The sequence below is a fragment of the Centropristis striata genome, chromosome 2 (assembly GCF_030273125.1).
Source record: "Centropristis striata isolate RG_2023a ecotype Rhode Island chromosome 2, C.striata_1.0, whole genome shotgun sequence".
NCBI lineage: Eukaryota > Metazoa > Chordata > Actinopteri > Perciformes > Serranidae > Centropristis > Centropristis striata.
The window spans coordinates 18,621,172-18,637,329 of record NC_081518.1 but is presented as its reverse complement, the minus strand read 5'-3'; the positions used below and the strand labels follow the sequence as shown (position 1 = coordinate 18,637,329).

General features: G+C 45.2%; 3 protein-coding genes across 3 annotated transcripts; 2 read left to right on the top strand and 1 right to left on the bottom strand.

Moving 5' to 3' along the window:
* Positions 1 to 673: 673 nt before the first annotated feature.
* On the bottom strand, positions 674 to 2,883 carry LOC131988803 (chymotrypsin A-like). The gene is made up of 7 exons (XM_059354067.1): positions 2,787 to 2,883; positions 2,597 to 2,700; positions 2,400 to 2,479; positions 1,939 to 2,017; positions 1,483 to 1,663; positions 1,112 to 1,245; positions 674 to 1,029 (listed from the first exon to the last, which is right to left on the bottom strand). The coding sequence occupies exons 1-7, from the start codon at positions 2,836 to 2,838 to the stop codon at positions 868 to 870; spliced, it is 792 nt and encodes a 263-aa protein (XP_059210050.1). The 5' UTR covers positions 2,839 to 2,883; the 3' UTR covers positions 674 to 867.
* Positions 2,884 to 8,306: 5,423 nt separating this feature from the next.
* Positions 8,307 to 10,097, top strand: ctrb.3 (chymotrypsinogen B, tandem duplicate 3). Its single transcript, XM_059353912.1, has 7 exons — positions 8,307 to 8,374; positions 8,786 to 8,889; positions 8,973 to 9,052; positions 9,124 to 9,205; positions 9,284 to 9,464; positions 9,541 to 9,674; positions 9,847 to 10,097. Exons 1-7 carry the CDS (start codon positions 8,323 to 8,325, stop codon positions 10,006 to 10,008), a joined length of 795 nt encoding a protein of 264 aa, XP_059209895.1. The 5' UTR covers positions 8,307 to 8,322; the 3' UTR covers positions 10,009 to 10,097.
* A 512-nt stretch (positions 10,098 to 10,609) lies between these two features.
* On the top strand, positions 10,610 to 15,238 carry galr1b (galanin receptor 1b). Its single transcript, XM_059355651.1, has 3 exons — positions 10,610 to 11,296; positions 11,894 to 11,959; positions 14,674 to 15,238. Exons 1-3 carry the CDS (start codon positions 10,610 to 10,612, stop codon positions 14,986 to 14,988), a joined length of 1,068 nt encoding a protein of 355 aa, XP_059211634.1. The 3' UTR covers positions 14,989 to 15,238.
* The last annotated feature ends 920 nt before the right edge of the window (positions 15,239 to 16,158 follow it).

Sequence of the window (16,158 nt, the reverse complement as noted above, 5' to 3'; positions counted from 1 at the left end):
TGTGTGTGTGTGTGTGTGGAGAACATCATGTTTCTTGTGTTTCCATCAATCAGCCACTTCATTAAACTCACCGTTCGGCATCCGCCAACATGGCGCCAATTCTCTGAACTGATGACACGCTGATGACATCACAGCTGCACTCAGCTGATTACCTTCCATCAGAGGAAGTGATTTCTAATAAAACATGTTCTGATCAACAACAACAACAGCATCATTATCATAAGCGCTGGGCCGTTACCGTGGCAACACTGTCGGCTTCCACAGAAGGAAGAAGTAATCAGATTACTGCAGTAAAATTACTAGAAAAATACTAGAGAAAAGTTGTGTGACCAAACAGGGGTTAAAGTGCTTTACTGTGAAATCAAGTGGGAATGTTTCACTTCCTGTTTGTTGGTTTTAATCTGAATCAGATTCAACAAAACTTCTGAATCACCAAAGCACGTTTTTATTACAGCGTGAACGATCAGCATTAATCCATCAGCATGAGTAATCAGCGTGGACGTTCAGTGAGAACGGTCAATGTGAAATCAGAGTGAACGATCAGAGTGAATGATCAGCGTGCACAATCAGCCTGAATGATCAAATCAAAAGCAAATCAAATCAATTTTATTTATAAAGCCCAAAATCACATATCACAGATTTGCCTCAAAGGGCTTCACAGACTGTACATGGTACGACATCCTCTGTCCTAAGACCCTCACAGCGGCCATCAATGTGACTCAATGTGAACAATCAGCGTGACTCAGTTTGACACAGTGTGAACGATCACAGCTCGGTGATAAAAACAACACTGACAGTTGATGTTTGAGAGTTTTTGTGTTTTATTGATGATCACGATGAAACTTAATGGCGTCCAGTCTGACACGCTTAGTTGGCGGCAATGGTCTGATCCATCCAGGCGCGGAGCTCGGTGACGCGGGCGTACACACCGGGCATGGTGGGAGTGCAGGTTCCGCTGCCCCAGGACACGATACCAACCAGAGTCCAGGCGCCGGCCTTCTGACAGACCAGAGGACCGCCAGAGTCGCCCTGAAACAACAACAAACAATAAACGAGTCATCTCAACAACACCAAGTGAGGACGGACAGTCACAGTGTCTGACTCTGCCCACCATGCAGGAGGACGCTCCAGATGCTCCGGCGCAGATCATCAGGTCGCTGATCTTGTTGCCCCAGTACTGACGGCACTGCTGATTGGTCAGCAGGGGGAGGGCGGCCTGCTGCAGCAGGGCGGGGGTGTCGGGAGCTGCAACACACACACACACACACACACACACACACATGAGAAGCAGCACCATGTCCCGGCTCACCTGGACTCAGGTGAGTCTGCAGCTAGTGTTGGTTCTGTATCGACACTCTGAAACTGATCTGAAGACAAAAAGACGTCCTGACAAACATCTGAAGACAAACTGAAGTTCTGATGGTTCACACCACCAACAGACTCTACAGGCCCCGCCCCTGCTCCGCTGTGATTGGCTCTCACCGTTGTGGCGGGTCAGGCCCCAGCCGCTGGTCACACACTTCATGCCTCCGGGGAAGTTGTCTCCGGTCTCAGCCACACACACTGGGGACACGCGCATGTTCATGTTGGCGGGGCTGGCGAGCTTGATGAGCAGGATGTCGTTGTTGATGGTGTAGCCGTTGTAGCGGGGGTGCTTGAACACCTGACGGGAAACCACACAGTTTTTAACGGCGAGCGCAATGAAGACAGTGCCGTCCCCGGGTCTGAGCCACCAAACAGGAAGTGCCTTTAGCCTGCAGTGAGTCAGAGCTTCAGCAGGGGGCGCCAGCGTCCAGTTCTCTCTGTCTCACTGCAGACTGAGACTCTTCAGCTGGTTCATGACTCAGAACAAACATTCTGCTCTCAGTTCTAGTCTCAAGTCTCTAAAGACGACCTGATGTTGACGTGTCAAAACGTCCTTCAGCAGCGTTCACTCACCTTGCCGACCTTCATGACCTGGATGTCCTCGGCGTTGGAGGAGCGGTCGTGTTCTCCGAGGATCACGCGGTGGGATGTCCTGCGGAGAAAAGGTCACAATGTGAGGCGACATTCAGAGAGAAGAACAACTGGAACATGAGAGAGAGAACGTCAAGATGAGCCTGATCACAGCCTGAGAGAAAACCAGCACAACACATCGAACACATTCACTCCCCTACGGCACTATATTACAGCTGACACATTCATATATTGTTGTTGTCTCTTTATTGACTTAATGAATTGTATATCTGTCATTGATTTGTCTCACACATATATTTTATGAAATGCATCCATTTTGCCTTGTTGATTCTTATATCTTACTGATATTGTGTAAAAAAATTTTTACTTGTGCTTTGGCAATATTATTTTTTAACATTTGTACAAATAAAGCTTTATTGAATTGAATTGAAAAGTCTGGTCACCTGACGTTACAGTGAGCCGCCGTCACCACCCAGTTCTCATTGACCAGAGAGCCGCCACAGAAGTGGAAGCCGGTGTAGTCCTGAACAACAACAACAACAACAACAAGAGTGAGACCGCATGTTCACCAACACACTGTGTGTTTGTGTGTGTGTGTGTGTGTGTGTGTGTATGTGTTTGTTTGTTTGTGTGTTTGTACCTGCAGGGACACCTGCCAGGGCCAGGAGTGAGGCACCGCCTCCTCCCCATTGACGATACGAGAGTAACCGGTGATGACGGGAGGGATGGCAGGAGAGCCGCAGCCTGGTGACATCATAATGACATCATTAACAACAAGTTTCCCAAGTTACCCAGCATGCTTCACTCTCAGGGGACACGCTGTGTCTTACCGTAGGCGGCGCCGGCGAAGGCAAGGCACGAGAGGATCCACAGGAAGGCCATGGCTCGATCATGGAGGCTCTGAGAGACACACCAGCTTTTATCAGGCCAAGAGACACAGGATTGGCTGGGACGGGAGGGGAGGGACGAGAGGGACTGGTGGGACAGGAGGGGAGGGACGGAAGGGACTGGTGGGACAGGAGGGAGGGGACAGGAGGGAGGGGAGGGGAGGGGAGGGACAGGAGGTCATGTTATCAGGTGGGAGTTTGTTCAGCTGCAGCTGACGGAGAGTTTTCCAGCTGAACTTGAATCAAGGTGTTCTAACTGTGTTTCATATGTTCTCAGTCTGTTCATTATTCTCTCGTCAGAAAATACTGAAAAACATCCCCATGTGTCTCATTGTGTCCAACAGTCCGAGACACGGAGACATTCATCTTCCTGTGAATATAACTGATCTGCTCTCAGTAACAATGTTACTTTTATGTTCAGTGTCATGTTTCTGAGTTATTGAAACTTTTAAATACAGACTGTATTAAATTTGTTCTCCGTTGGTTTGGCTCATTTCTTGAAACAGAAATTACATGCTCAAAAAAACATGGACAAACCTCCAAACCACTCTGAAATTGTTCACAACAGAAGGGAATTTCTCATCATTTCATCAAGTTGCAAATGTCTTAGTTCATCTTTGCAAATGATGAAGTACAGGTAGCCTACAGTTAGCACAGTTACTCTACATTTAGCAAAATGTCAAAGTGAATAGATCTTGTTGATCTTAACTGATTGTTGATTCTCAGTCAGTAAGTAGGTTATCGCATGCACAGTAGTCTGTTCAGTTGTCAAAATGATTCAAGAACCTAATAGCATGAATACCATATATGAATCTCTTGGAACATTTGATAACTTGATGAATTGACAGTGAGGTGAAAATAGGACTAACGAAGCAGGAGTTTCACACATCTCAGATGACCAATCAAACAATATGTTTAATTACCTGACAGGTGCTGTCTATGATTGTGAACACTGCCAAACATGTATGTATAGAGCTTGACCTGGACCATAAAAGTTTCTGAACATGGAGGCACCTGGCCAAGTAAATGAACAAGGGCAACTGCCTGCTGGAGGAAGAGGAAGGAGAGGAGGAGGAGTGGGAGGGTGAGGATGGTGGTCAGGAGGGTGATGATGGTGGCCAGTAGGGTGAGGATGGTGGCCAGTAGGGTGAGGATGGTGGTCAAGAGGGTGATGATGGTGGCCAGTAGGGTGATGATGGTGGCCAGTAGGGTGAGGATGGTGGTCAGGAGGGTGATGATGGTGGCCAGGAGGGTGATGATGGTGGCCAGTAGGGTGAGGATGGTGGTCAGGAGGGTGATGATGGTGGCCAGGAGAGGGAGGGTGAGGATGGTGGTCAGGAGGGTGTGGATGGTGGTCAGGAGGGTGATGATGGTGGCCAGGAGGGTGATGATGGTGGCCAGGAGGGTGATGGTGGTGGCCAGGAGAGGGAGGGTGAGGATGGTGGTCAGGAGGGTGAGGATGGTGGTCAGGAGGGTGAGCATGGTGGCCAGGAGGGTGAGGATGGTGGCCAGGAGGGTGATGATGGTGGCCAGGAGGGTGAGGATGGTGGCCAGGAGGGTGATGATGGTGGCCAGCAGGGTGAGGATGGTGGCCAGGAGGGTGATGATGGTGGCCAGCAGGGTGAGGATGGTGGCCAGGAGAGGGAGGGTGAGGATGGTGGTCAGGAGGGTGAGGATGGTGGTCAGGAGGGTGATGATGGTGGCCAGGAGGGTGATGGTGGTGGCCAGGAGAGGGAGGGTGAGGATGGTGGTCAGGAGGGTGAGGATGGTGGCCAGGAGGGTGAGGATGGTGGCCAGGAGGGTGATGATGGTGACCAGGAGGGTGAGGATGGTGGCCAGGAGGGTGATGATGGTGGCCAGGAGGGTGAGGATGGTGGTCAGGAGGGTGAGGATGGTGGCCAGGAGGGTGAGGATAGTGGTCAGAAGAGCGAGGATGGTGGTCAGAAGAGCGAGGATGGTGGCCAGGAGGGTCCTGGCAGAAAGCGAAAGTTTCCTTCATTTTACATTCAGTTATATGAAATGATCTTTTGTGTTTTTACAGAGATTTCCCTGTAATTTAACTCAAGAACATCAAACGATTAAATAATACTGTAATTATCTATAATGTCCCATTATAGTGGGGCGGATTAGCTGAACAATCGTTCATTTTGTGATAAAAGCATGACATTTGGTAGATGTGTTGGTGAATATGTTTCAAACAAATCTGGATATTGGGCCACCTCAAAAGCGCCCCCTAGTGGCCGTGGCAGGCATTTGTTATAGGAATAAACCAATAATGAATAAAAACTGCCCTTTTAATAATACCAACTGGTGATGAATTGTATATTGTTGGAAAGCCTGATTAGTCACCTTTACAACGAGGTACAGCTTGTAAGGATCGTGCATTCATGGAATGAGCAACGGGGCTAAACGTGTGGGTAGCACCCCCCAAAAATGTGCATCCCTGTGGGGCGGATTAGCTCAATAAATCACAAGAATTGTTTATTTTGTGATAGAAGCACACAATTTGGTGGATGTGTTGGTGGATATGTTTCAAACAAATCTGTATATCAGGCCATCGCAAATTCGCCCCCAAGTGGCCATAGCAGTCATTTTCTTCGTTAAAATTACAAAAAATATTTAAATTATTTCTTAAAATATTTAAAAAATGTAAACTAAATATACAAACGTAAATTAAAAAGTGTAAATACGCATATTAAATTAACAAATATCCAGTTAGACACTCTTTCAGTTATTTTTCCTGCCCCACCACAATCGGGCTAGCCATCGAGCTATCTAGCAAATGGGCTAGCTAGCATTTACTTCCTGGGACAAGCAGTGCAGTGGACTGTCCATCAAGGTATGTCTAAATATTTTATTTCACCTGTTATGAATAAAATATGCTATGAACATCATAAAGGCTACAGAGAAAAACAATCATCATGGGCCTTGGCAGAAAAGTAAATTAGCAAGATAGCAAAAATAGGTACTTAAGCTAGCTAGTTAGCTTGGAACATGTATCAGTGGCTGTTGGGTGTGAAAGCTTAATAAGACACTGTTAAATTATGTCCTGTGGAATGTGGACATCTCTCTCTGCAGACACACACACACACACACACACACACACACACACAGGCACACACACGAACACATACACTATATGTCATATGTCTTCTTTGCCCATGTGGTTCTTTTTTTCTTTTTTTAAAAATGTATTTTATAACTCCATCACAGTTAGTCAGGCGGCTTAGGACCAGATTTGAGAAGAAAGGGGACACGCCGGACAAAAGCACCAACATTTTTCCACATGCTCTCTATCACCAAAGGTTTCAACTTTTGGTAGGAGCCACTTCATCAAGATTGCAGAAAGGAGATGGCAGCCATATAAGCCATAAGCCATAAGTCTATGAGAACCAATATATCTTCCAAGCCACTTAGAAGGTCAATCTTGGTGTCAAAATATACATTTTCTGGGTCAAAGAATCATTTAAAGCTATTGAGAATATCACTGGATGACTCACTGTAAATAATTTTTTGATCAAGATCTGACATGAGATGAAAGCGTACCCTTGATTTTTTTGAGCAGTGTACATGGCAGCTAATCCACACTCTCCCGTGAACATTGATTCCAAACAGTTTCAACTCAGGCTACCCTGCCGCAGCACTTGAGTTGCCCAGTCTGAGTGAAAAAGAACATATCTATTTGATCAAATAATCATCTAGTGATATTCTCAATAGCTTTAAATGATTCCTGGACCCAGAAAATGTATATTTTGACACCAAGATTGACCTTCTAAGTGGCTTGGAAGATATAGCATTTCTCATAGACTTTATATGGCTGCCATCACCGCAATCTTGATGAAGTGGCTCCTACTAAAAATTGAAACCTATAATGATAGAGAGTATGTGGAAAAATGTGGTGCTTTTGTCGCCTGACTAAGTCACACACCTCAGTACAAGGATTTTGCCAGAAAGAGTAACCTGCTACAAGTAACCCTAGTAGAATTTTTTAAAATGTATGATTTTTTTCTCTGTCTAAATGTGTTTTATTTTTATTGTTGCAGGTCATACAATATTGAAAATTAGCCAAAGAGGAGGCCGTAGCCTGTGAATGGGAATATCAAGACCTAATAAAATGTTATATAAAGTTAATGTTCTTTTCTATTAGACTGTAATAAAGCTTTTGTCACTTTAACATGTCTCTAAATTATATTTGTGGTGCTGAAAACATGAAACAGCAGCTGTAGGGTAGGCAAAGCATTCCACGCCAGTAACCACCGAGCTAGCGAGTAGTCCAGTAACAGGACTTCAAAAGTTATTAAATAATGGTCTGATAAAACAGGATTCTGTGGAGAAACTATTAAATGTTCAATTTCAATCTCATACGTCAGCACAAGGTTGAGGGTTAAAAGAATGAGTGGCTTCATGGCCTTTCTGATTAAAGCCAATTGAATCTAATAAGGAGATAAAAGCAGAACTAAGGCTTCATTCAAAAAGGGGCAGAGCCGCCTGTTTTTCTTAGGAAGCTCAGATCTCTTGACATGGACATAAGATGCTGCAGATGTTTTATCAGTCTGTGGTGGTAGTGTGTTGTTTTATGCTGCATATGCTCCATTGCAGGACGGAGAGATTAAAAAGATCCTTCCCTCCTACAGCCATCAGGCTGTCTCATTCCAACAGAGCTAACAGACTCACTGAACTTACCCTCTGGGATAAATAAAGTAGTTTTGATTGATTTTTAGTTTGATTATCAACATTAACATGAATATCAAAATAATCTACAATAATAACCTTATCTGTAATTAGTACTAAACTTGATAAAAACTCAGAATTGTGATAAAAATTCTGAATATGGCCCAGGTGGCCGGTAAACAATGACAACTAGGATTGGCTGTTGGATTTTTCAGGTTGGGTGTGAAAGACTGAGAACAAGGCTTTCAAATGAGATGTAGTTTATTTAGGTTTTGGGGTAATTAGATGATTTGACTCATATATCGCTGCAACCCCTCCTCCCTGGCCTGTGCCACGAGGGATATGAGTATTAATATGACGAGGAGGGGTAGATTAATTGAGAATAACATATTCTTCATCACGCAGCCAGGTTTCAGTCAATATTAATCTGATATCAACTCATTTACTAAAAAAGCTTTAGATGATAGAGAGCTGATGTTGAACAGTCCACATTTAATTCTTTTGTGTTTTGGTTTAATTGCAGTTGAAGTTTACATTTTTATCACGACACGAAACACAACAACCAAATACTGAGAAACGCACAGAGCATTAGTGACTGAGTGTATGTGTGTGTGTGTGTGTGTGTGTGTGTGTGTGCGTGCAGTAGTCATCAGCAGCCAATCAGAGAGCAGGATGTCGGGGCGGGTGACCCGTGGGAACGCCTCAGGTGTGACGAGCAGCTGACAGCGTGCTGCGCTCTGATTGGCTGAGGCTCTGTAGCAGCAGGTATAAAAAGCAGGTTCGTCTTCATCTCCTCATCATCGTCAGCATGGCCTTCCTCTGGTTCGTCTCCTGCCTCGCCTTTGTCAGCGCCGCCTACGGTGAGAAACATTCATGTTTCAAACATGAGCTGCACCTGAGAGAAACATTTCAAATCTAAAATAACAATAATTATTATATTATCATTACTATTTACTATTATCACATGATTATTATCATATTATTTATAATCATATTATATTATTATAACATTATTTATATTATTATTATATTATTATTATTTTATATTATCATACTATATTTGTATTATTATTATATTATATTATTATTATTATAATTATCATATTATATTATAATACATTACTATTATTATTATTATTACTACTACATTCAATATTATTATTATTATTACTACTACATTCAATATTATTATTAAATTAATATAATCACATTATTATTATTATTATTATTATTATTATTATGTCCTTTAACGTGTCCTGCCATGCTCTCAGGCTGCGGCACCCCCGCCATCCCCCCCCAGGTGAGCGGCTATGCCCGCATCGTCAACGGTGAGGAGGCGGTGCCTCACTCCTGGCCCTGGCAGGTGTCTCTGCAGGTGAGTGCCGAGTCTTCTTCTCCTTCTTCTTCTTCTTCTTCTTCTCCTCGGGTCGTTCAGTGACGTCAGTTTTCTTCTTGCAGCAATCCAACGGCTTCCACTTCTGCGGCGGATCTCTGATCAACGAGAACTGGGTGGTGACCGCTGCCCACTGTAACGTCAGGTAAGTCATCGTTGGAGCTCCGCCTCCTTAAAAAACACCAACATGTCAATAATAAATATGTTTACTAACAGGACCTACCACCGCGTGATCGCCGGAGAGCACGATAAGGGCTACGGCTCCAACGAGGACGTCCAGCAGCTGAAGCCCGCCAAGGTGAGTGCCACCACGCCGACAGCCAATCAGCTGTTAGAACAGCCCTAACCCTGCCACTAACTCCACCCCCCTCCACAGGTGTTCACCCACCCCGACTGGAACCCTCGCACCATCAACAACGACATCGCCCTGATCAAGCTGGCCACCCCCGCCCGCCTGGGCACCAACGTGTCCCCCGTCTGCCTCGCCGAGGCTGCCGATAACTTCGCCGCCGGCATGACCTGCGTGACCTCCGGCTGGGGCCTGACCCGCTACAACGGTACAAACCTTTAATTATTACATTCACACAACATCCATAAGAGGCTTTTATTGTGACGGGTGTTTCCTGTCCACAGCTCCCAGTACTCCCAACAAGCTGCAGCAGGCTGCCCTGCCACTGATGTCCAATGAGCAGTGCAAGAGACACTGGGGCTCCAACATCTCCTCCGTCATGATCTGCGCCGGAGCCGATGGGGCCACGTCCTGCATGGTGAGGCCCCGCCCATCTGTCTGTCACCTGGCTCACACATGTCTCACACCTGTCCTCCTCTCTCACATCTGTCCTCCTGTCTCACACCTGTCCACCTGTCTCACACCTTTCCTCCTGTCTCACACCTGTCCACCTGTCTCCTGACCCTGATGTGTTGTTGTTGTGGTTTCAGGGAGACTCTGGCGGTCCTCTGGTGTGTCAGAAGGACAACGCCTGGACTCTGGTGGGCATCGTGTCCTGGGGAAGCAGCCGCTGCTCCACCTCCACGCCCGCCGTCTACGCCCGCGTCACCGAGCTCCGTGGCTGGGTCGACCAGATCCTCGCCGCCAACTAAACGCTCCGAGGCATCGAACCCCCGACTGCTGTCCCCTGTCCCCTGTCCCTGTCAGCTCAGAGTGTTTGGACGATGACTGATAATAAAAAAACTGAACTTCACTCATGTGTTTGTGTGTTTTATAATAAATATAATGAGGCCAGACAGCAGTGTGATCCCACGGTTCAGTTAGACAGAGACAATTAATGCTCTTCACCAGGACGACAGACAGGGACAGACAGGGCCCCCTGAGGCCCCTGGGCACATTGTGTTCTTTATGTTGTGTCCCTATAGTCACATCTGACAGTTATTAGTTAGAAATCTGATTGTAAGTTCAATAAAACAATAAACAGCGAAGACTGTGTGTGTGTGTGTGTGTGTGTGTGTGTGTGTGTGTGTGCGTGTGTGTGTGTGTGTGTGTGTAGGAGAGAGAGGGGGGAAACACTTAAGCGTCTTCAGTCTATAATAAAGTGCTTTTACATTGAAAGGCCCTGACAGGAAGCAGTGTGTCCGTGTCTCCAGCAGTCTGGGGAGTGCGGACTCAAGCTGGACTTGTTGGATCCGGATCATGGCCCTGCTCCGCTCCGTGCTCTAACCCCGCAGCTCCACGCGGAGCTCCAACATGCTGCTGCCGGGAAACGAGTCCTCCGGCTGGGCTCCGGTCCCGGAGTCCAACCGGAGCGAGGCGGCGGAGGGCGGCGGGTCCGGTCCGGAGGCGGTGGTCGTGCCGGTGGTGTTCGGGCTGATCTTCGTGGTGGGGGTGGTGGGGAACTCTCTGGTGATGGTGGTGATCGGGAAGGTGCAGTACGGAGGGGGAGGTGGAGGGGGGGCCAGGCGCGTCGGGAGCCCCACCAACATCTTCATCCTGAACCTGAGCGTGGCGGACCTCAGCTTCCTGCTCTTCTGCGTCCCGTTCCAGGCCACCATCTACTCCCTGCCGCAGTGGGTGTTCGGGGCTCTGCTCTGCAGGTTCGGACACTACTTCTCCACCGTCAGCATGCTGGTGAGCATCTTCACGCTGGCGGCCATGTCCGTGGACCGTTACCTGGCCGTGGTGCGCTCCAACAAGTCTCCGCGCGTCCGGAGCCGCAGGAACGCGCTGATCGGGATCTGCGTGATCTGGACTCTGTCTCTGTTGTTCTCGGTGCCGGTGGCCCAGCACCAGGTCCTCACCGACCACCCCGCCGCCCCCAACAGCACCTTCTGCTGGGAGAGGTGGTCCGGAGGCTCCAGACAGGCGTACAAGGTGTCCATCCTGCTGGTCGGGTACCTGCTGCCGCTGCTGCTCATCAGCTGCTGCTACACCAGGGTCAGTTCACATAAGAGATTGTTTACCGCAGCATGGTTGTAAAACACTGATTAATACCAGAGACAGGGGGCAAAGGGCGCGCACAAAGTCCTGATGCTCATAAAACTCGTGCGTAAAATCCTGCGGCGAGCGCGCGCAGACCAAAACTGAATACACCGGTTTGACCTTTCAAAATAAAACGCCGATACAGTGAGTCCAGAGGAAGTGGGTTATAACGCGTCCCACTCCACAAAGACACGTTTCATTAAAGTCACACACACAATCTGACATTTTCATTACAAATAAATAAGATTTCAAACCCAAAACACAGAAAGAATGAAAAAAATAAAACTGTTTATTGCAGCTTCGTAATATTTAAGCATTCAAAGCAGATTTATCATCCTGTAAAATAAATAATAATAAATATTTGTCTGCCGAAAAACATCATGTTACAATTAGTTACTGTCAGTTACTGTCTATTACTGTAATTTGCTGCCTGTTACTGTCTCTGTTACTGCCAGTTACTGTCTGTTACTGCCTGTTACTGTCTGTTACTGTCAGTTCCTGTCAGTTCCTGTCTGTAATCTGTAATTCAAACTGTTGATTTGAATTTTTCAGGTTCTGTTTCATCTTCATAAAAAGATGAAGAACATGTCCAAGAAGTCGCAGCGCTCCAAAAGAAAGGTGCAGTCCTCAATATAACCATAACATTAAAATATAGCCATAGAATTAAAATATAACGATAATGTTAAAATGTAACCCTACAATTTTGTGTGTTGTAGTGGCATTAGAGTGTATAGTGTGTAGAGTATGTGTAGTGTGGCACCACCTGGTGACCATGGTGCAGAGTGTGTTGGTGCCCCGTTGTTGCCGGCTACAGACCTGTTGGGGCCCCCTGGTGCACCAGTGCAAACGTGTTGGCGCCCCCTGGTAGCTGGAGGCAGACCTGTTGGGCCTCTCTGGTGGCCTAGTGCAGACCTGTTGGGCCTCTCTGGTGGCCTAGTGCATACCTGTTGGCGCCCCCTGGTAGCCAGGTGCAGACCTAATGCCGCCCCCTGGTGGCCTGTTGCAGACGTGTTGGCGCCCCCTGTTGGCCCAGTGCAGACGTGTTGGCGCCCCCTGGTAGCTGGATGCAGACCTGTTGGCTCCCCCTGGTAGCTGGGTGCAGACCTATTGGCGCCCCTGGTGGCCTGATGCAGACCTGTTGGCGCCCCCTGGTAGCCGGGTGGAGACCTGTTGGTGCCCCCTGGTAGCTGGAAGCAGACCTGTTGGCTCCCCCTGGTGGCCTAGTGCAGATGTGTTGGCGCCCCCTGGTGGCCCAGTGCAAACATGTTGACGCCCCCTGGTAGCCAGGTGAAGACCTGTTGGCGCCCCCTGGTGGCCCGGTGCAGACGATCACAGATCACAGATCACTTTCGGCTCCTCAGGTCAGCTCAGCAGAACAAAAGCTGCTGGGTAAATATTTAGACAGCAGACTAAGAATAGAGCAGATCCCCTCAGAGTCCCAGCAGACTCTCATTCTTTACTTTCTTCATGAAGTGTGTTGGCATTCAGGGAGACATGTTCTGATCTGTTCTGATCTATGAAGTTAATCTATAAATGTTAAACTGAAGCATGTTTTTGTGATGGACGCAGCTGTTGGTCCTGTCACCTGTTGAACCTGATCCTTAGATTCCCTGCCCCCTCTGGTCTGGACCCTGCAGAATCTGCAGAGAGGAAACAGAGCAGTTGGAGGATTTGAGAAACATGAGTTCTTCTGCTGAGTGGAAGTTTGGAGCTGTTCGTGTTTTAAACAGATTAAAAATAAATCAGACATGTGAGGTTTGAAGATGAGTCACAGTGATACAAACACAAGAATAACTGAGTAAAGTGCAGCTGTGTGTGACAAGTTTACTTCTTGTTTTATACGATTTCTGAAAGCTTTTATTAAGTCGGAGGCATTTAAAAGTCAAACAATGAGACTGATGTTGTGTTTCATGAGGGCGGCAGGAGGAGTTGAGCTATTTGTTGGAAAGGTCACACAGTTTAAACTTTGATCCTCGTTAGTTTCTGGACTGTAACCTGAAAACTAAGAGCTCCACTGACACTGGTCTCTTTCTGTTTCATTGAAATAACAGAGAACACAGGAAAGCCTCAGATAATTCTGTGATCAACAATAAATCATGTTTATGATTGGTTTCACTTCAACAACAAAAAAGGCTTTGATTTGGTTGAATTTGGTTGCTTCTTTAAGGTTAGGGCCAAACAGTTCCTGATTAGGCTCTAAAAGACAATTTATGACAGTTTTTTGTTAATTTTGTGTCTTCTTTTGGTCTTTTTGTGTCTTTTTGGTAATTTTGTGTATTTTTTCTGTAATTTGTATCTTTTTGTGTTTTTTTTTTTGGTAATTTGTGTCTTTGTGGGTTTTTTTTTAGTAATTTTGTGTCCTTTTTGGTAATGTGTGTCTTTTTGGTAATTCTGTATCTTTTTGTGTCCTTTTTTGTCTTTTTGTGTGTTTTTGGTCATTTAATGTATTTTTTAAAATCATTTTGTGTCTTTTAGCAATTTTGTGTCTTCTTTTAGTCACTTGGTGGAAAGTGAAGTAGTTAGGAGGATGACATGACTACTGGAAGTGACAAAGTTCACTAAAAACCTGATGCAGGAAGTTAAGAGGGTGATTTTCTGTGAAGATTCTCAGTCATCCAGCTGGTTCATCCAACAGGCCTCAGCAACTCTGAACAGACTGGAGGGCGATTCTGGGTTGTAGGGGGGTCATGGGTCAGCTTGAATAGGGCTGCAGTCCTGAGTCATGGGGGGTCGGAGGGTCTGGGTGTGGAGCGGTTGTTAGAGTCGTTGGCTGATGGGTGATTAGTGTCTCTTATCTCTGAGGTTAGAGGACCTGGATGATAAGATGATGATCTGAATGTTCCCCCTTTGCCAGAGAAGACAGACGGTTTCAAAGAGGGCTTAAGGAAAACATGATATATATAAAATAATATAATATAATATAATACAATATATATGATAATATACCTGTAGTGAACTTTGTTGTTGATTTTAATTGTTTGTTTTATCTTTAACTGCATTTTGACTGTTTTATCTGTAAAGCGTCTTTGTGTACCCTGAAAAGCGCTCTATAAATAAAATGTATTATTATTATTATTATTATTATTATTATTATTATAAGCCAACCCTCAGCAGAGAGGAGCCTGGAAACTAGGGTTGTCACGATACTTAAAATTTTCAGTATTTTTATTTGTAGTATTTTTATTAACAAGAAAAATGCAACATGTTAAAATTAACAGAACCACGGGTTAAACATGTTCTCCTGGGTAGGCTTAGAGTCCTGGTCATGGTCCTGGCTGGGATCAGACTGTTCTGGTCTGGGTCCTGATGCTTATGTCCCTGTGGTCCCTCAGACGGCCCAGACGGTCCTCCTGCTGGTCTCGGCCTTCACCGTGTGCTGGCTGCCGCACCACATCGTGGCCCTGTGGGTGGAGTTCGGCTCGTTCCCTCTGAACGACGCGTCCTTCGCCTTCCGGATCCTGTCCCACTGCCTGTCCTACGGGAATTCTTGCGTCAATCCCGTCCTCTACGCCTTCGTGTCCCAGAACTTCCGCCGGGCGTGCAGTCAGGTGTTCTCCTGCTCCAGGTCCCCGCCGCCGGCCCGGGGCGAGTCGGTCCGACTGCGCCGGGAGAACTCCTCCGCCACGCACTCCACCACCAACATCTGAAGCTCCAGAGGTTCAGGGTTTAGAATGAGAACAAAGTTTTAATAGTTTTATTAAATTATTTCTGATCATTCTCCTCCATAAAAAGTGAAACAGAAGCTTCAGAATGAGTTTTCATCTGTTTCACTTGTTTGATATGAGATGATGTTTCATACTAAAATCTAAGTCTTTATTAACCAAACCTGACAGATCACAGCTACAGAAATAATTAAATAATGTGTAATATGTAGGCTATACAGTGTGTAATGGTTGTTATAATAAACACAAAGAAAGTTTTTAATTATTACTGTTTGTGTTTAAATATCATAACTGACAGCTGATTATCTGTTTTCTTCTGTTCATCATGTTTGTCTTATAGCGTTATAAAATAGGCTTCAACGTTTTAAAACTCAAGAAACAAAAAGGCTAAATGCAGTTAAATATGATTCATTACATTTGATTAAAATGTTAATTCAAAATGAGTTTTTATTATATTGTTGCTTTTCTAAATTAAATAGTAACTATTTTAAGCTCATAAAGAATCTAAAGTTTACAATCAGATATCATAATAATAATAATTATAACAATAATAAACATTATTCATGTCACTGAAATGCAGTTGAAGAGACGTTTAATACTGAGGAGGGAAGTGACATGATAAAGTTATCAAGAACAAATAATTAATAAAAACAGGAAATATAAAGATGTTTTGACAGACAGAGAGCTCTGACAGCAGCAGCCAATCAGGCATGAATATGTGTGAAGGTGAGCGGGGCTCATGATTGAACCTCAGGCTGAAGACGTAACTGACATGTTTGTTGTTGGGGAGGGACAAACAAAATAAACACCACAAACTGACAAGAAGATCCAGTTCAGTCTGAGTCACAGTTAAGATCAGCTCAACACGCAGGTAAGTCCTCTCCTTTATCCTTATTATTATTATTATTATTATTATTGTTATTATCTCTTCTTAAAACTCACTTTTATCATATTGCCTTTTATTGAGCCTTTCCTTCTTTTACATTGTTTTATAAATTGTTTAATTGTTTTATTTTTGGGTTCCTAATTGCATTTTGCCTTATTGTCAAGCTCCTTGTAACTTTTTTTGGAAAGGTGCTATACAAATAGAATTATTATTATTGTCATCATTGTTATTATTATTATTATTATTATTATTATTATTATTATTATTAT